At 34.2% G+C, this 21,136-nt stretch overlaps 2 protein-coding genes across 2 annotated transcripts in view; both read left to right on the top strand.

Moving 5' to 3' along the window:
• The window catches only part of LOC107192650 (tubulin polyglutamylase TTLL4-like), a 208,900-nt gene that overhangs the window by 97,650 nt on the left and 90,114 nt on the right, over positions 1-21,136 (top strand). The window lies entirely within an intron of this gene.
• On the top strand, positions 4,295-4,897 carry LOC107192648. The gene is given in 3 exon segments (XM_015581960.1): positions 4,295-4,377; positions 4,439-4,682; positions 4,685-4,897. Coding segments are annotated over 3 exon segments (540 nt in total).

The following is a 21,136-nucleotide window of genomic DNA, read 5'->3' as shown; positions in this document are numbered from 1 at the left end:
TTCGCTTCGAATACGGTAAACTCTGATAAGTTCGTGACGGTTGTAACATTTTTTTTATTAAATTTTAATACTTAGGGGAGACCTGGGCTAGTTGTCAGACGGATTGGTTGTCACATTTCGTAATAATTTTGTTACGAAATGTCAGACAAACTCATTACAGGGAATAAAATGTAGGGGAGACCGGAAAATGGCCCTAAAAAAGTTTAAAGTGGAATACAATTTTTTCTTTTCAATAAAAATGTGTACGGATAATTTTATAGTATTTTTTAGACAAACTTAAAATATTTTAAAACTCAACTTGAAAACAAAAAGCCAAAAATATGGGGTAAAGTGAGCTACTAAAATATGATTTTTAACCCGTACCTGGCGTAATGCCATTTTTGTATCGTAAATAATTTGACATCGTCAAGTCTATACTTATTTCTTATATATACTGGAATTATATGTATATAATGTTTAATTTTTGCTATTTTTAGAAAGGTACGGAAATCTACATGGCCGATAGACCGTAGAAATAAGTGTGACACAAAACAAAATTTTTTCGGGTGTCTCCGAAACTCCACGACAACGATTACGGGTTAATTAAGGTCATAATTATAAAATTAACTTGATTAGAATTTTTTAAATATTCAAACTATTTTTTAATACAAATTTAACGTCACTAAATTTTAATTAGACAAGTACGTTTTCTTCTGAAATTAAATTAAAATTAATAATAACAAATAATAATCATTAATAAAATTATAATTATTACTTAAAATTAGTAATGAAATTGAATGAAAATTAATAATATCTAATATTTAAGACGAAGTCTTATTTATAATACATTAATTAATGACGGAATGAAAAACATGAATTTATATTACCTTGGAGATCTCTAGAAAATAAATAATTACCTGCGCAAGCTGTAACTGTCGTAGCTTCGCGTGGTTTCGCGCTAGCTGACGAGGTTAAGCTATTGTACACTTCACTCGCGCACGCGCATCTTTTTTTCTCGCACTTCAGCTCACTTTTCCTTGGTCAGTTTACCCCAAATATGGTTTATTTAATAATGTTTGGGTTATTTTATTTTAAAACGCATGCACATATGTGGTTACAAGCTTTCTTTAATCACACAGAAAACATGTTTCTGTTAAAATAATGTGTTTATGATTCATTCATCCAAAAAGCTAATCTGAAAAAAAACTATTCGAAGGTACCTGAGACTTAATTCTTAATTTCTTAAATGAATTTATACTGTTTAGTACCTGAATGTGCATAATTATCATCGTTATATTATATAAATTGAGTATGTTACAAAAATTTCTAAATATATTCTATTTTCAAATAAATAATTAAAAAAGCTCACTTTACCTCAAGGCTCACATTATCCACAGGGCTGGTCGCTGTCATACCGAGTGATATCTTCGAATCTTCTATAAAAATATGCACTTACATAAAAGTTAACCGTCAGGTAACAACTAATACGTATAGGGAGAACGTCAGTGACCGAATCGATACTTCCGTCTGCGTTCAGTGCTGGTCGCGTCCATACTTCCCTGCTACGTCGTCGCGACGCTTACCGACCGCAAGCTCGAAAGCTCGTTAAATTCCCTGAGACATTTCTGTAGAAACGCTTGATGTGCCGTTATGCGACCCTGGTAGAATAGAGAAGGTGGAAAGCTCCCCTAACTTTTGAATTGGGTCAGTGCTCACCGCCACGTTATACATAGTAGAACGGAAATGAGAACACGGTCGAAGAAAAAGCGATTGCACGAGGGGGAAAATTGTGCCGAATCAATTCATAACTACGTAACGTATACAGGGTGAGGCACTTAAAATCGGCCACCTGAATAACTTGGCTACTATCGGTGATAGGAAAAAATGCATCAAGCCAAACTTATTTGGTATCGAGGGCCTGATTATCTGATGTTACTAGTTTTTTTTATTGGTGGAGGCGTCAAGGAGATATGAAGGTCATCTCTGTTTTATTAAATAGAACAGCATGTTTTTTTACTTACATTCTGATAGAGTATTTCAAGACGAATACAATGACATATTGGAAAGGTCATTCGTGGTCTGGGTTAAGCCAATTGTGATGGAAAATAGTATACTTTGAGGAAATGATCAAGCACCGTTGATTTATTTATCTAACAGTAATACACGACTTTTATGACTTTTTTTCTCATATTAAAAAAAAAAGTCTCATTTAAAAATGAAAACACACGTCTTTTTGTGTATAAATTAAGCTATATTCTCTTATTAAAAGTTTGACACTTTGCGAAATCATACCGTAACAGGCCCTTTCTTCAAGAACCCTTCACAGCTACAACATTTGCGGTAACAGAAATATCTCAGAAACTACTGAATCGATTTTAATAAAATTCAGCATGAATAATCTTAAGCCTGCAATTTAGTACTTGTCGAAGCGATTTTATAAATTCGTGTCTTATTTTTTTTATTATCGAAAGGAAATGAAAATTTAGTTCGAACATTGTATGTTTGACTTAGATTAGCTGCCGTTTTTTCAAAAAATAAATTTAGTCGGAATTGGCTTCGATACGTACTAGTCTTTTTCAACCAGTTTAATGTAAAAATAAAATTATGATTCGGATAAAATTCCACGGAGATATCTATGCTACCGCAAATGCTATAACTCTGAAAAGGCCGTGGGGGAAAGGGCTGCTACAGTATCATTTGTCAAAGTAACAAAGTTCTTTTAATATAATGTATATCTTGATTATTTAAATGAAACGTCTTTTTTATATGAAGAAAAAATTCATGCATATAATCCCATTTTCACAACCTGTCAAAGGTATGTTACCCCTTACCCATCGGCCGGCTGATGCCGGAGCATTGAAGACCCATACACCTTAGCTCTATCTCTTATCTTCGAAGTCGAGCTACCTGTTTACAGTACATATTACGATTACGATAGTTTCGTCTAATCTCACACTGTGGACTCGTCGTGGAAAATTGTATTTTACTTCAGTTTTATACCAAGGCTTGAGTAGTCAACACGCATTCTTCGACTTCTTACGATTTCGTAGTTCAAGCGCGTCAAAAGAAGATAAAGTAGCTTGAAAAAAAGAAAAATCCGAGTTGGAAGTGGAATATGAAGTCATGGAAAGGTTGTTGTATGGTGCAGTAATAGCTGATTAAAGGTGAAAACCTTTAACATTGGTCTATGTACATATAATTAACTCGAGAATAAAAAAAAAACTTTAAATTTGTTTTTCTCGGAACGCATTTTTTTCCACGGGCGCCACGGTAAATAGATTAATTATAGGCCGATTTTAAAAATTCTTACGACATTTTCTTCACAATTCACGTCGCTATCGCATTACCTAGGAAGATTAACTTTGGATCACTCATTTTTTTCATATACAAATTTATGCATAAAAAAGTCCATTTTTTGTAACATTCTGTTTAAACACGTGCCAAAGATCACCGGATTGTTCTTTTGGATTGAGGATAGGTAAGACGATAGCCATTGACATGTATTTTAAGAATATTCTTGTTTATTTGACTTAAGACGATCCTATCATGAGTTCTGACGGCGCCCGTCAAGACGTCCAATTTGTACAGTAGTACATTGAGTGCTATATATTTTATGGAAACATTGTTAAAATTTAAACAATACATTTTTTTTCGTATTCTTCAAATATATAGGAACAAGGCTCAAACCGGTTTTTTACCATATGTTGTTCCATTATCTTTTTATAAATTCACGACAATCACAAACTTTTCGAGCGTTTTGACCGGAGGGTACCCTTAACACGTTGCATGCCGTGGGGGTCACCGGTAACCCCCCACTCTAGGCAGTATACTTTTCGATATTATTAATATTGGACCATAAACCGGTAAACTTCTGCAAGCTAAATGTCAGAAGTATGTTAACATACTTGACAATAATTTTATATAACATTTTATTCTTATATACTCTGTGTAACGAAGATTTCATCGCGACTCTGTGGCTGAAACGTACGTAAATCCCCCGGTATTCAACGTGTTAAACATTTAAAAGTAAATGATTAGTCAACTAACCCTACATCCTAGATTTGTTGACTTATTGCTATCACTAATTAAAATATGACAACAACTACAATCTAGGCTCAATTGAAGCGGTTTTCAAAATTAGGCCTGTATACCTAAGTAAATGTGTGAACTTTGTGTACGCATCAAGTCAACAAAATATCAACGGTTCATTTATAAAAATCAGACATGTTAAAAATTATTCACCTGAGTCTCAAAGTCGACTGCCCGAGATTTAGCTCATTCTAGTCCAGCATTCTATTAGGGGGACCGGAAAGTAATGTCGTTTCTGCGCATGTCGATATTTGATTCTCATTTGTCAGCTCATTGTGTATCTCGAAGGCGTGCCAAAGTCATTTTAAGCTTATTGTGACTTGTTCACTTCTAAATAATTCAATATTAAATTTTTTTTTGCAATTTGGGATGAAATGGCCAGCCAAATACCAGAAGAGCATATCCGGCATTGTATGCTTTTTGAGTTTCGCAAGGGTAGTAACGCAACAGTTGCGACCAAAAACATTTGCGATGTTTATCCAAGTGCATTATACGTTCGTAAATGTCAAAGATGGTTTTCCAACTTCAGATCCGGTAATTTTGATCTCTCTGACTCCTATCGATCAGGAAGACCAACGACATTAGACAACGACATGCTAAGGGCAGAAAGAAGTCGAAGCAAATCCATGTCAAACAATCGAAGAACTGTCATACACCCTTAACCAACCTTGGTCGACCATCCAGGAACATTTACAGCAGATTGGAAAAATAAGCAGAGCAGGTGTTTGGGTCCCCCATAATCTGTCCGAAGAGAACAAAGCCAACCGATCCATCACATGCAACGTATTGCTTCAACGGCACCATACAGAACCGTTTTTTGATCGTTTGATCACTGGAGACGAAAAATGGGTCCTATATGATAATCCAAAACGCAAAAGGCAGTGGCTCTCTCCAAATGAATCACCACGAAGTACTGCGAAGCCGGGTTTACATCCCAAAAAGGCGCTTCTGTGTGTTTGGTGAAGTATTCGCGGAATTGTTCACTTTGAAGTGCTGAAACCTGGATAAACTGTTAATGCAGACCTTTATTGTGAACAATTGGATCGAGTGAACCAATCTTTAATCGAAAAGTATCCGGCGATTGTCAACAGAAAAGGCGTCATTCTGCAACACGACAATGCAAGACCGCACTGTGCAAGACGAACACTGGAAAAAATTAATGAATTGGGGTGGGAGGTACTGCCTCACCCACCATACTCACCCGATATCGCACCCTCCGATTTCAATTTATTCCGATCCCTACAACATTTTCTTAGTGGCAAAAAATTTGAAAATTTGGATGATGTCCAAAATGCCATCTCGAGATACTTTACTCAAAAACCAATTGATTTTTATCGGTCCGGGATTGAAAATTTGCACACTAGATGGCAAAAGGTTGTTGATAACGAGGGTGATTATATTATTAAAAATAAAGACTTCTTAAAAATTTATTCGTTTGAATTTAATGTAAAAAAGCGACATTACTTTCCGGTCCCCCTAATACATAGAAACCGGCATTTTAATACTAACCTCGAATTCCATCCAATTGAAATACTCGACACGGTTAGCCAATACAGTGGTAGGCGCCATGTAATCAATAATCCCTCCGCGTAACGCGCAAACGCAACTGGTCCAGGGGGGCGTTCCTAGCCGCCACCACCCTCGTTACCATGGAACGTCTAAAATTAACCCCGCGTGGCGTCGCGACGCTGGCAACCTTCTCTGGCCTCGTGTTCCTCTGCTACGATTCCTCGTCGTAACGACGCCCGTCGCGACGCCTCGTAGGGAGATGTCAAAGGATCCTTCCGGCGGTTGTTGTTCTCCTGGCGCTGAAGGACGTCGTGGCGCGGCCTCTGACAACGTTCGTCTGCGTCTTCCCATGGGCCCACCTGTCGGAAAGCTTCCCAAAACGTGGAAAGCTCCGATGAAAAGCTCCCCGTGCTCGACACCTCCGGTCGCATTTTGGTCGCCTGTTCCGGTGGTACGTCAGACGACGTCTTCCGTTTGACGGGCAGCCCCGTCAGACGTCGTCGAGGCTGACGTCGACGCAGCTCGGGCTGATGTTCCCCGGATAACACATCGCTGGCCTAGGGCGCCGCTGAGATTTCTCAGGGGCGCTTCCCTCGATGCTGCGGAAACTTTTTTTTTTACTGCTGGAGACTTGATCGAGGACCTTGGGTTAGATTGAAGTGGGTTGAATGATTACTTGTGGATGTATCGGGGTTTCGTTTTATTTTTTTTTTTTATTTTGTCGTGGCGACTAGAACATGTGGCTGGAAGGGTTCGAATGTATTGGTTCCGGATTTTTCGTTCGATTATTTTGCCGAATTGTGGCTTCTACGGAGCTTGCGCAAGCTTGCTGTTCAAATCAATATACAGCACGGGGTGGACTTGATGATACGTTTTAATATTGTTCCGATTGGAAATAATTGTTGGCGTTGAATGATGTAATTGCTAATGAATGGTTTAATTATGCGTACAATGTTTATATGCTTTTTAATGTGCAATGAAAGTATGTTTTATTGCATTAATGTTCTTTATAGTGCTTATTATTGTTGAGGATTTATATATCTGTTACCGGTATTGTTATTATATAATTTATTGATTATATTTTCGGATTAACAATATTTACCGTTTTAGGGTGAATTTTTCGTACTGTTACTTTATTTCGTATTAATAGAAGAACGAATTGGAATAGTACCTTTTTTCGATCGGAATACATTTTCCTGTTTGCTGTGTTGTTTTTTTATAACTTCCGATATTAATTTAATAGAAATTTGTAATTTTACACAGTGAACATATTTAGTAATTATTGTCAGTTTTGTGAAGGGAAACATGATAGTACAGATTTTAGCAAATTACTAATATTTAAAATGATATCTGCCACACATTTTACGTGATTTAACAGTATTATTGAAAATGTACATTAGTAGACTGCAGGTGTTTATGAAAATATAGATTTTTGTGGATCGATTTACAGGAATTTCAATCAAACACAAATATTTCTACTCGAATAACAGTTCTATCAGGTTCGGAATAAGATAAAAACTTTTTTAAACTATATTGAACTTTTAGTTTACTGAGTGTTAAACAATTGTTAAAGGTATACATATATGGAATCGAAGTCAATATGGAAAATTGTGACCTCGTGTTCGAAACCTATTATTCCATTTTAAATATTTATACAAAAACAGGTTAATTAAGTAGGAGAAAGGTGTCCTAAAACGATCCCTCGGGGTAAAATGATTCCTGGCTGCTCTGTAGTTATTAGTGGTGGTATATTGTAATGTCGTTCTACAATAGTTCTCCCCGCACGTCGCTAGTCGTTGCTCGAAGTGCCATGTGAATTGAAAAATTTAAAATTACTACAATTTATCTAAAATAAGGTCTTTTTCAATGTTGTGTAACTTTTGTCATAAACGGTTTAATGTGACAACTTCTTCTTGTGCGGATTTAACTACAATTCAATAATAAGTTAATTAATGTTTCGTTACCGCATGTAATAAGTTGATGTTATATTCAACCACTGAATGTGAGTTGGTTGTTTGGGGTCATATGATCCCTCTCTAGTAGGATAAAATGATCCCAGGAATCATTTTACCCATATGCTATATTTTTGTTTTTTTGTTTTAGTTACAACCAGAGTTGGGCAGAATTTTATTCGAATAATACACAATGAAAAGCAGCAGTATCTAAGGGTGTCGTTCTGAGCTTTAAACAGTTAATGAGATTTAATAATTGTTCGACAAATGTCGATTCATTCATAAAAAAGTATTATTTTATTATAACAATTGAAATTTCTACATTCAAACAATTAGAAATGATGAAATACTTTTTTTATATTTTATTCGTTATTCGAAACTTTTTATCTAGATAATGAGTTTGCCCATCTTGGTTACAACAATGCCCCATCAGTACGAAAGAAAAACAACGCATCAAAGCTGTTTTTATTTAAATAAAATGTAATAACTGAAATGCTTTTTAATGTTCATCGTATTTTACTATCAATAGATATAAAATGATTCCCTAGGATCATGTTGTACACATACAGTACAAAATGATCCTTCAGTATGCCTGCAAAGAAATGTGAATAAAAAATATAATTGATTGCGTAGCTAAATTTTATTTAAGCCAATGATAAGATAGATAGACTAACTTACAAAAACTACTTTACTTTTATTTAAATAATGAGCATTTGTATTTTTTATGTAAATTGCGCCTTACAGGAATCGTTTTAGACACCGTTCCCCTATGTGCATTTTTATAAAATATACTACTGGCGAAAAGTATTGTCTCACTTGTGCATTAGTGAAAAATTGCCGAAATTCAATATTACATAACTTTGTTAGCATTCATTAAAATGTGTTTAAATAAAAAGCAAATTAAAGGTTGAATATCTACTTTTTGACCCTTTTGTTCGATTTTATTTAATTCAACGATTTTGTTTTAGTAAATATTGTATATACGTATTGTATAAACAAAACTTCTTTAATTAAACTTAATTATTATCAAATTAGATTCAAAGTAAAAACAATTTTAACATGTCATAATGGTTTAAGTACTTATTAAAATATGTGCATTACGCTTTCGGTAATTTCATAGAATTTCTTGGCCAAAATCTTAACAAATGCATACTGAACTATTCCATATAAATCAATTATAAACAGCATCTTCACCGTATAAAATGCACGTTATATCCTAAAAAGTTTAATGTAATTAAAGAAAATAAATTCAGCACCTACAAACTTTTTAATTTTTATTTTTAAGTAAATTCCCTAATACCGCGTGATTTCCAGTCTTGTCCTAAATACGGAGCTCCCAGGAGCCCCCAAGCGTAGGTCTTCACCATAACCACACTTTCGTTAAGGGGTTATGCCCACCTATAAATTTTGAAAAAATCGATTTTTGGGTTAGGTAGTGAATCTACAGCTCTCTGCTGGAAAAACTTAGATATTAATTATTTTATTGTAAATGGTTGTCGCACCGATGCAACAATGGGAATCAAATGGTTATTCATCTCTCAGCCTCCAGGGGAAAAGAATCTCGATCGTGAAGCGATCCTCGACGTTGAATACGCGACCTCCCCGCGAATCTGCTTTTCTATTAAGGCGTCACGACGCCCGAGGACTGGCGCCACAAGATCCCGTCGACCACGTTGGCGTTATTCCAGACCGCGTCGACGCTCCGTCGACGACTTCCTGAACCATCCTGGTTTCCCATTTCTGAAGCTCGTCGCTGCCGAGTCGCGACAAGCGGTGAGCGACAGGTGGGCAGTTCTCGTCGGTACCATCGACAGCGACGACCCTTCAAAGCTTCGACGGCGTCTTCGTTGGGGCGTCCGGGGGGGGGGGGGGGGGTGAGTCACACCTGTGCGACCGTGGTTACGCAGGTCGGGAGACAGGCAAGCCCTGCACCAGGCGCATATCATGCAGCGTCGGGCGTCCCGACGCCGCTAATTCCCCCTCCAGGACCGTATCTACACAAATCAAATGCCCCTCGCTTTATTTTTCTTACAAGGGAAGGCAGGGAAGTGTCCCCCTCCGATTTTGATAAAACTTTGTATGTCTGTTAAGCAGTCAAAAATAGGGGATACGTATTTTTTTTTATCGGCTGAGATGCGACTTTAAGGGGTGTCACCACCCCTCGAAGTTTCGACCCGAAAGTACTGTCTCGAAAACCAGAGGAGATACTCGAAAACTTCTAATGGACGAGGTTTGTAGGTTTTCGTGTAGAATAATATGGTGCTAACAAATTGTTTAAAATATAATTTGTTTACGCCAAAAAAATTTCGGACCGTAACTTCGAGGGGTAGTTTCACCCCTTAAAATCGCGTCTCAGCAGATAAAAAAAAAACGTATCCCTTATTTTTGACTGTTTAACAGACATACGAAGTTTCACCAAAATTAGAGGGGGGCACTTCTGTGCCTTCCCTTGTTAGACTTTATTATTTCTACGAGCCACGTGGTCAGATAAATAAGCGCGATATTTTTGTACGAAGCACATGTATTTACACTTTATATATGTATTACGCAAATATAACGCGGAAGCTTATTAACTATTTACATTTATATGCAGTCGGGCGACAATATAATATAATAGGATAACCGAGTGAAACGCTTAATCTTTCTAATTCTATTAATTAGTCCAGATAGCGCATGCAGCCATGTCGCATGTACAATATATATAACATAACAATTTTCATATGTCTAAACATGTGACCCATTTTTTAGATCGTATTATAAGCTAGGTTCCTTTGTTTCGAGATGATACTTAATGTTTGGTATGTTGGCCTATGATAGATGTCCCAATTACTGCCAGTGGCTCTAATATTTCAAATATGAAGTCTTAGGAAGGAAATTATCCCTGCTATTGAGTTTAAAATTACAAGTTTAAGTAGAAATATTGATTTCAAGCTAACTTATCCCTGCCATTTAGTTTAAAAGTACTATTTATTTATTTTACTTAATAAAGAGGAAACGATGTATGAAGAATCGCGTACAAAAAATTTTATTATTAGATTGGCACTTTGATTTACATAAAATCAACAAATACATGCACTTGTATGTATCTGGCATTAAAAAATTAATGTTGAAAAGTTAAAGTGGAATTTGAGCGTCAAAAATTCGTCTACGTAAGTAGGAAATGATGACGGAAGCATACTAAAGAAAGTGCCGTATTTTTATTTTTTAAACTATATATCTTGCAAAAAATGAATTGTAAAAGTGTATAAGAATTACTTTAATGATACAACTAATAAAATGTGTGAAAGGTATTTATTGTTAAATTATAATGAACGGTTACAGTATTAGGGGCAATAGTTTTCGGCTAGTCCCTAACAATGTCATCAGTATTCAGGACGAAAGAACGTGACTGTCATTTGGGTTATTTGCAAACTTCTTAACTCGAACCTCAGATTTGACATGTGAAATATATCGTGTGATTCTTCATTATAATTTCAATTATTTACAATTTAGTAGGATTATTTTATTTATAATTGTGTGTCTTTAGTTGTCTTTAATATTTAATTCTTCTATAGTTTGCAATTAATCGGATCTCGGTAAAATGCACTGGCAGTAATTGGGTTTTATTGTCAATAATAGGGACCGTCAGTCATCTGGTCACAGTTAATAGGGCTGACAGTTATTGGGTGGCATTTATAAGGACTAGATGGTTTGTAACGTGACAGTAAGGTGATTTTGGGTAATTATTAATTAATTGTTCACTTCAAATGTATTAAACTATTTTTTTAATGAAGGGGATTTCGAATAACATTGTGTTCCAAATTGAGACGATTTATACGTTAAACAACACGTGAAATGTTTAAATGAAGTTATGCTACAATCTTAAGGTGTTAGTAATTGGGACATCTACTTTATTTACAAATATTTTGGAATGCTAACAAACATGTATTATGCTTTTACGACACCAACCTGTTTAATTTTATTATGTGACCATTCTTGTAAATATTCTCTGTGTAAAACAATGTTTCTATTGACCGCAAATGGAGTTATGCCACAGTCAAAAATAACGAATTGCCGAAAACGTGTCTAATGGCAAATTCAGAATTAAATATTTCAATTGAAATGGACTTTTCTAAAATGTAGTTCTAAAATATAAATAACAATAATTATAATAACAATAAAGTTATATTATTGAATGTAAACATATATTCATTGGGATACTTTGTTGAGACTTTTATTGTAACAAGTTTAATGAAATAATAAACTGCAAAAATGGTAAAGGTGCAGAAATTGTAAAAAGTACAATCATGATCTTTATTTCTTTTGCTTTTTAATTATTGTCCGTGCTATAATTGTTATATATTACAGCTAGCTCCTCGCATTCACAAAAACAAATTTGAATGCAGAGTATGCTTATAACAACAGGTTTCATGTATTGTAATATAAGTGGAGATTGTGAATTTCAGTTATTCAATTGTTACTTTGTTAAATACGGAAAACAGTATATTTAGACTTAAATGTTTATGTATATATATAGCGTGAGGCAATAGTTGTCAGGAATACAATGACAATTTTTTGTAGTTTTCCCCATAGTGAAAGAATGTGTAGGACAACAGTGAAAGACCTGCGCACAGGTTCCATTCGAATCCCACATTTTTGCCATTGCCGGCGTTCGTAAGAATTTTTTACCAGGATTACATGATACGTGTTGCAGGTATTCGTTGAAAGTATATACGAAGTAAACGAATTTCTTCATTGTTCAGAGGAGCCTTATAAGCTCCTGTTTTGCCTGTGGAACAAAGGATAAAGAGGGCAGTGGAATAAGAATTCCGTGGTTAGACAAAGTGAAATGATTACTTCTTGATTGTATCGTTCATACAATATATCGACCAGGTGATACAGACGGGATTCTGAAAATGAACGGTGAATTTTTTGATACTAAAGTTTGCTTCTTATTAAATAGGTTATGAATCACCAACACGTGCACTTGAGTACTTCACTTACATATTGGTCTAACCCAGGGATGCACAGACCGCGGCCCTCCGTTGATTTGCTAGCGGCCCGCCACACCATTTGTTATTTTAACTTTTAACAAGTCACACGATAGGTGATTTTTACAAATAGCAACATGCGTACAACAAAATAGTTGGTAAAGATCAGTTGATTACTCAACTTTACGACCACATTTTATCTTTTCAATGCAAGTTAAATCTATTTCAAAACCCATTAAAGTCGGAGAATTACGTCCATTTTCCTAATTACAAGAAAATTTCAGAAATGTTCAATGCCAACTTGAAGACTGTATATGTTGAAAAGATTGATAATTTGATATCAGCCTTCAAGGATCGTTTTTCTGATTTTCAAAAAGTAAAATCGTTGCTAGATTTATGTCGCAACGCTTTTGTACTTTTGCCCGAAAATACACCTGAGTTAATACAGCTTGAACTCATCGACATGCAAAACGATGAAACCCTGCGAAATAAATTTAACGAAGATAATTTATTAAACTTCTATCGTTGTATATCGATAAAAATAATTCTAAATCGTTGATAGATAATGCATTACAATGCGCGAGTCTCTTTGGGTCAACATATATCTGTGAACAAACTTTTTCAGTCATGAATATTAACAAATCGGAAAATAGGAACCGCTTGACTAATGAAAATTTAGAATCCATTTTGCGGTTGGCTACTACAAAAATCGAACCAAATGTTAAAACAGTTGTTGAATCAATGCAGTCACACATAAAATTAAGTTATTCATATATTTTTTATTATCTTCGTTTGTAACAATATATGATAAATATAAACAAAATAAATAACTTTCATGTCTTTTCTTTGCCTGCCCTCCCATAAGTCACAGTGAATCTATGTGGCCCTTGATCTTAACAAGTCTGTGCATCCCTGGTCTAACCCTTCTACGCTTATTAATATTTACAGGCATTGTCAGTAGTGTATTATTTGTTTTCAACAATAATTTAACATAATCTAATAAATGATTATCAGGAAACACTACTGTATCTACATCAATGATTCACATAGAAATAATATTCGCAATCACTTGTGTTTAATGGAATTTTAATATTCCATAAATAAACATTACTTTACATTTAGAAGTTAATGTTTATTAAAAAATCATCATCTGCGTTGTAACAACTGTTTTATTTAACAATTTGATGATACATTTGACTTATACATATGTAACATAAAAGTCCGGAAAAGTTAATTTTACGTAGCGATAATTGTAATGAAATGAAGATCGTATTTTAGGTTTGGTCAAAAACTAAGCTTCTTGTGTTCAATGTTTGTACGAAATCCTGTATGATCGTTTTTTTTTTAAAATACGTTGTCTAATTCATTATATTTAGGTAACATTCAGTGCAATATTTAAATATTTAGTTAATACTTAACGAAGTCAAATTTGTAAAAGATTAAAATAAAAGTGTATCTGAAACTATGACTATAGGTAGTACAGTAAAATTTAGTGTACAATTAAGTTTTATCGTCGCACTATTTATTACAGTTTGAATTTAGTTAGCACATTTTTATGTTTAGTGAGCATATATTTTTATAAAATGTAGAGCTATAAAAAAGGTATCCCTCATGACATTTTAAAGATATTGCTTTGACAGCCCTGTACAGTAGCTATATATTTTTATAGTAAGAGTAATTTTAGACTCGGCATATGGGATGCATTTATTGACTTGAACTACTTGCAGCTTATGAATATGTATATGTATAAGGCAAATCCGTTCTGATATACGCATGAATCATGAGGTAGTATACATGTTCAGTTCAATATCTTCATGTACATAGTACTTTTGCTGAAAGCTTGATATATGTATTAACATTGTGTATCATTCAAATAATTATTTTTAAAATCCGTATATTCATGATATTTAAATGTACAGTAGGGGATCGTTTATTGCAGCCTTTGAAGCTGTAGAGGGCCAGAATTCCAGGAATACTGCAATAAGGAAGCTCCAATCACCCGTGTGCTCTCCCCTCCATTCGACCGTTCAGTTGTCCGACGCACCTACATATGTACAGGCTGGGCTGGATATACGCATTTTAAGATCATCTTCATTATCTGCGTTATTTTTGGACATATCACAAAAGTTTATTAACACAACTTGTTCAGTATGGAAAGGGCTATTAATTTGCAGTAACAATTTTTTCGTTGGTTGAGGATATCCTGAGTTTTCAAGATTAATTATATTTCCTTTTTAATGATACTGAAATATTGTGGAATAAAAATATTTTTTTATTTAAATGGATTCTTCTCAACATTCTGCGTAATAAAATATTCAGTTAAAATGTGAAAGAAATTAATAATTCGTGAGATATTTTATATACAAAATGTAACACACTGTTAATTATTTCTGCTATGTTATAGTTCCTCTGATACCAGATAAGTTTTGTGAGTAAAATTTGTTTATACCTGTAGAAATAATGAAGATAATTAATGTGATCAAAGTTACTGGACCATTGTTTATAATGCATGTATAATTGAACAGTAGTTTCATTTAGACATCTTTATTGAAAACAATGCAATCAATAATATAATTATTTGAATTTGTTTAATTGTGACATACAAAATGATTAACAACTGATTAACATTTGCTTATTAATTATCTTATTTATGTATAAAAGTGTGGAAAACACACGTTAGTGATTGCAACAAAATACAGTAAGGAGCAAAACTGAACCAATGTGACTATTTTTCCAGGAAAATAAGTTATTCGTTTAGATGCTACTAATATGGAGTAACAGAAAAGCTCAACCTGTATATGTATGTATAATTGTACATCCAATTCAGTTTAATAGACAATTAATGGTTTTAACTTCATTACATTGAGTTTATTAGGTATAATATCTTACTTCTGACTCATAATCAGTCATCATGACATACTCAATGTTAAATTTTCATAATATCTTTAAGATACTCAATCCTATTGTTCTATGATAATATTTTCAAGTAGAGATCACTGGACAAAGAATTAAACATTTACCAATACTTTTATATATATATTCAGAAGTGTCTTAGAAGTAAAATATTATAAGTAACAAATTGAAGAGAATATACTGAAAAAATTAATTGTTTCTTAAGCAGAAATAGTTGTACAATTATATACAGGTTGAGATTTTTAATTATTTCATATATGTAATATTTATAGGAATCATTTATATAAAACAGTATTATTGGTTCAGTTTTACTTTGTACTATTGTGATAAATTTTGCACAATCACGCCCTAGGAAAACAATTTTTTTTCAATAGGTATTAATCTCATTTATAAACTCCATATGTATGAATTTTTAACTTTTTGTAGCTTTTCAATTTCTATGATCAACCACCTTAAAGACATTTAACATTCTTATGCCCAAAGAGAATTCTTATGCCAAATACGAAATGTAGTTGATTATAACTGAAAATATCTAAAAACATTGAAACTATTTATTAAAACAATATTATACATATACACTTCGCTTTCTGTAGCGAAATATACGAGTGAAACGCGACAAAAAGAAAGGCGTTCCCATGCTGCAATAAAAAGGCCTGCAATGAACGATCGCCTACTGTAATTCAAACTGTATAGTGTACAGCTTAATTTACATTTCAATGAAAAATAGGTTATTCTACATCTAACGGAAAATTGTGTATGAAATAAGTATTTTTTTCTATGGATATTCATTGTCGTCACGATTGAGTTTTACTGTTTCTACTCGCAATGAATACCCACGGTGATACTACATACATATATTGCCTGTGTCATGTCGATTGAATTATTTTCCAATTATTTATTCATATCAAGTTACTGTGAAATATTATCAAAGACTATGGTCATTGCTTACAAAAACTAACAGAAGTACCCAACGCTGGACAGACATGAACTATATGTACAAGTTGTGGCCGTATGTGCGGCTTCTAGCCGAGTTTCTATATTTGATTTTCTCGAAAATTGGACATCATATAAACAGACAATCTGTCTTTTCATCACTGATCTAGTCCGCAACAAAAAACGGCTCTAGCAGGTTTAATGTTTTTACGTTCGTTCTGCGGTTTTGGGAAGACATTTTCAAGACGTGAAACTAACGATTTATGAAAACGAAAGAAATATCGACTCTTCGACCCGTCTACACCAGGCTCCCCCCTTTAAGCGTTAAGGTAATCGCGCTGAGTATTTAGCGGGGCACATGGGCGCAGCCAGGTTATCAGTCGGGGGTGGGGGGGGGCAAAAATATTAATACATCGATCGCCACAGTGAAAAAGGTCGTACGTAGCCAGACACTTAATTTTATTTTTAATGTTATAAATCCTTGAAAACGTATACGTTCCGTTAATAGAGGCTGTTGGTCGTGTTTCAAATTACACTGCAATATTAAATATTACACAAAAATTTTGCAACTCTTAGAAGTGAAGAGGGTGGTGGGGTCAAAATCCAATTTTTCACTTGTAGGGTGGGGCAAAAGCCACTTTTTTCCGTCCTACCCACCCCTGGCTACGCCCATGGCGAGACAACAACGACCAGTCATTTATTTACCACCAACTTAATAACGCATATTTCGTTCGAACAACGGGTCTCCTCGGAATCATAGACACCTCAGTGGCTGAGTCAGCGCACGTCGCGTCGTCCCGAAATACGCGTCTATTTCTGATTACCACCTCGACACCTTCCCGGCTGAAGAACACAGACGCGAGAATATCACGCGTTCCGTTCTGCTCTCCCGGTCGGGCATCGCGACGCCCGCGCTTTTTCGGTCGACGTGGACGAACCGACACCGCAACTGGTGACCAAATCGCGGTTCCTGCGAGCCTGATAACGGGGGCTGTGCGCAAGCAACCGTCTAGACGCTTCATCTTAGCGAAAGCTCCCTGGGACTCCGAGCTTTTCCTCCGTTTTTTCCTTATCCGTGAAAAGACACCGCCGTCTACTCCGGAGAGTGATAATAAAATCCTGCGTAACCAGACTCTTTTTCCTGGGAATCCCTGGTAAACTACTCGAACGTTTCACCTCTCGAAAGAACCGATACATGTGTATCGTTCCCTCTTCTACTCCGGCTATATCCATATTTCCACTCGATCTCTCTTTCTCTTTTTCTCTCTCTAGGTTCCCTCCCCAAGCGGTACACTCTTCCTCGTTCACTCCCTTTCGACGCTTTCGTTACGTTTTATTATTGACAGTCGGCTCAATATAAGCGACGCGTGCTTTCCTGATAGGACGCCGCAACGCACCCTGACCGACACCTCCAATTTCAGTGTGTCATCGATAACCATGGGTAGAATTAGGGATGAATCGACACAAGTAAATACGAGTACATTATTCGATACCTTTGTTTCGATACCGTGTACTTTTGGTATCGATTAGGGTTGAATCGATACCGCCATGGTATCGATACTTTTACTCATTGCTAGTGTATCGATACTTGGTATCGAAATATATTTTCCTAACCTTGATACCCAACACAAAAGTTGTTTATACCTTGAGAGAAAATAAAATACAGTACTATACTTTATTTAAATATTCAATATAAAACATATGAACAAACATATGTAAAACTATATACCATATACGTAATATATGATATACATAACAAATAAATATGTATATGTAGGTATTAATTATCAGATATTATCTGTGCCAGCATACTTAGTTTCAGAGATATTCTGAAAATATTCAACTTGAGGCATAAAATCTCCGACGCAAGACGGCTCCAAAAATATCTAGACAAACCAAACCAATCCAGCTTTCTAAGTATATTGCAAAAATAAACCCAATAAAATATAGAATATATAACAAGACAATGATGTTGTACTTAGGAAAATGGAAAAGCCCCTTATTTAGTAAAAGACAAAGGAATAAATAAAGATTCATCAGAAACATAAATAATTCATTTATTAATGATAAAATTAAATGAAGTATTTAGTAGAAACTGAAACGGAAAACGCAGTCTTTGACTTCGCAAGTGACTTAAATTTACTAAATTTAAGTAGTAAAATATTTAATTGGGGAGGTAGCAGGCACATTGAACAAGTTTATGTCGAACATAACATAGATAGTAGATGAAGATGCTGCAGGAAAACTTATTCTACATTTCAAAATTTACCATTTTGGAAGCTGACACCTGACCATATATACCTATATTATTTTAATATTGAAAATATTTACATACACATTCCTTAATTATTAATATAAACAACATTGTTTTGTGTTGAAAGTAATTACAATATCAAATATTGATGGGTTAATACTGATTCCATTCGATACGAATGCTTTTTTCGATACCTCCTTGGTATCGCAATCGTACATATCGATACCAAAAAACCTCGGTATCGAAACAAAACTATCGAGTAATGTAATCGTATTTACTTGTATCGATTCATTCCTAGTATCGATACGTGCGGTTACGATACCAAGTTAATACAAGTTAATACGAGTACATTACTCGATACCGAGTACTATTGGTACGGTTGCAATACCAAGTAGGTATCGAAAAAAAGTACTCGTATCGAATGAAGTGAGTATCGACCCTTTAACATTTGATATTGTAATTACTTTTAACATAAAAGAATGTTGTTTATATTAATAATTTAGCACTGTATATTTCAATATTTTCAATACTAAAATAATATGGGTATACATATACGGTTAGGTGTGAACTTCCGAAGATGGTATTATTTTTGAGTAATAATGTTGTTGAAGTTTTTCCTGCGCACGGAATATTTCAGTGATATGGGTAAATGATGATATGACGGAGCAGCGTCTAATGCATCGGGTGATTCAGTAGAAATGGTGTTTATCAGTAGGATGTAAGACTTAATTAAAATATTTTTATATATTACATTTATGCTTATATACATTTATATTTATTATATATGTATATTTTTTATATTTATTACATAAATATATTATATACCGATAATATATTTTCAATTGCTCTTTTCAGGTGTGAAATATAATAATACATTGTAAGTAAAACAGCACAACCATTCAATTGATGCAAAAACAATTATAAAAAATTGGAAAATAGTAATAAGAAAAATGATCAACTTCAACAGTAACTACTTAATTTCATAATAATGGAGAATATCTGTTAGGGAAAAATCATTTGGCAACTAATTTCTACGGAAACAATCATTAAAAAAAATGGCGAAATTTAGAGATAAAAGACCAATTATGTTTTATTTTACTAACAACCTTTTGAATGCATATTCAAATTTTTGCCATACCATTTATACAAGATCAGAAGAAATTATTATACATATACTCAAGTATGAAAACATACATGATATTAATATTTTATTTCGTAATTTAACATACATAGCCATATGGCGACAGTGGGAACGAATGTGTTAAATAAGTAAAATATAAACATTTCGAAACCTATTGTTTTTATACAATTTCAATACAAATTTTACCAACGAGATCTGTCCAAATGTTATCTGTGAAATGTATTTTCCAGTCTTCCTTTCTCAATCGTCGTCCGTTGCGCCGCAGCGAAGAACGAAAATGTAGGGGAATAAAGAAATCGATTCGCACATGGTGTATCGTGAAAGCAACGCGTATTACAGCGGTGGTTTTATTCGCACCGCAAAGATGTACCGCAGTACGTAACGAATTTTGCAGTAATTACGGCGTAATTTCACTCGGGTACCCTTTGATGACTATTTTCATGTATTCTCTTGCTTCCTCGTATGGACATGTCGCTCGCGAGGGAAATTACTTCGCCCGTAATTATTCAACGTGAGAAAAGCTGTCCCCGCATTGAAAAAATAATACCCGCAGACTCTGGGTACTTGGACTTTCGCGGTTGACTTCGTTAGAATAAAATAGTCGAATATAAAACCCATTTTTTTAAGCACGCATTATTTTCGATTAAAAATACTTTTATTGAAATACAATACACATTTTAAATATAAGATGTGTAAACTTTTACAACATATTACAAATTATAACAAAGCAGATAGAGTTCCATCATGATAAAATGAAAATGAAAAGTATGCAAAAACATGAATTTTTAAACTGGTCGCTTAATATGAGACTCAGGTTTCATTTTGTGAAAACTTATTTTTTCTGTCTTATTTCACACATGGGGCATAGAAAATTAATTTTTCAAAATGAATAGTTTTATTTAAAATGGATGTCTTATTATATATGTATATGTATATGTATATGTATACAGTATGTCTGTTTTAAATGTCTACACTTGATTATTTCTGTAGGTATCAGAAATACGAAAAAATATTTCAGATGAAAGTTATATGGTACCGAGGGGGACGTATTTTGAAGATAATTGTTTCTCCTTGAGGTAACCTTGGAATGTACTGTGAAGGTCACCTGTGAACTTTTTAATAGAACCTTACATTTTTTATCATATATTCCAATAGCTGACATCGAGATGTATTCAAAACACTAAATGCACTTGTATCCGTGGCAATATTTTTTTGAGTTATTAACACTCAAACTTATATATATGTATACATATAAGTAAACCCTGAATATCAAATTCTTAAGGGGACTTTCTCATTCAAAATTGAAAAAAAGACACTTTTTTAATATTTCTTTATAAAAAAACTATTATATTTAGAAACATAATTCCTTTTGGACGCTATTATATATATTATTAAG

The sequence above is a fragment of the Dufourea novaeangliae genome, unplaced genomic scaffold (assembly GCF_001272555.1).
Source record: "Dufourea novaeangliae isolate 0120121106 unplaced genomic scaffold, ASM127255v1 scaffold396, whole genome shotgun sequence".
In the NCBI taxonomy this organism is placed as follows: Eukaryota; Metazoa; Arthropoda; class Insecta; order Hymenoptera; family Halictidae; genus Dufourea; species Dufourea novaeangliae.
This window is presented reverse-complemented; position numbering and strand designations above follow the sequence as displayed.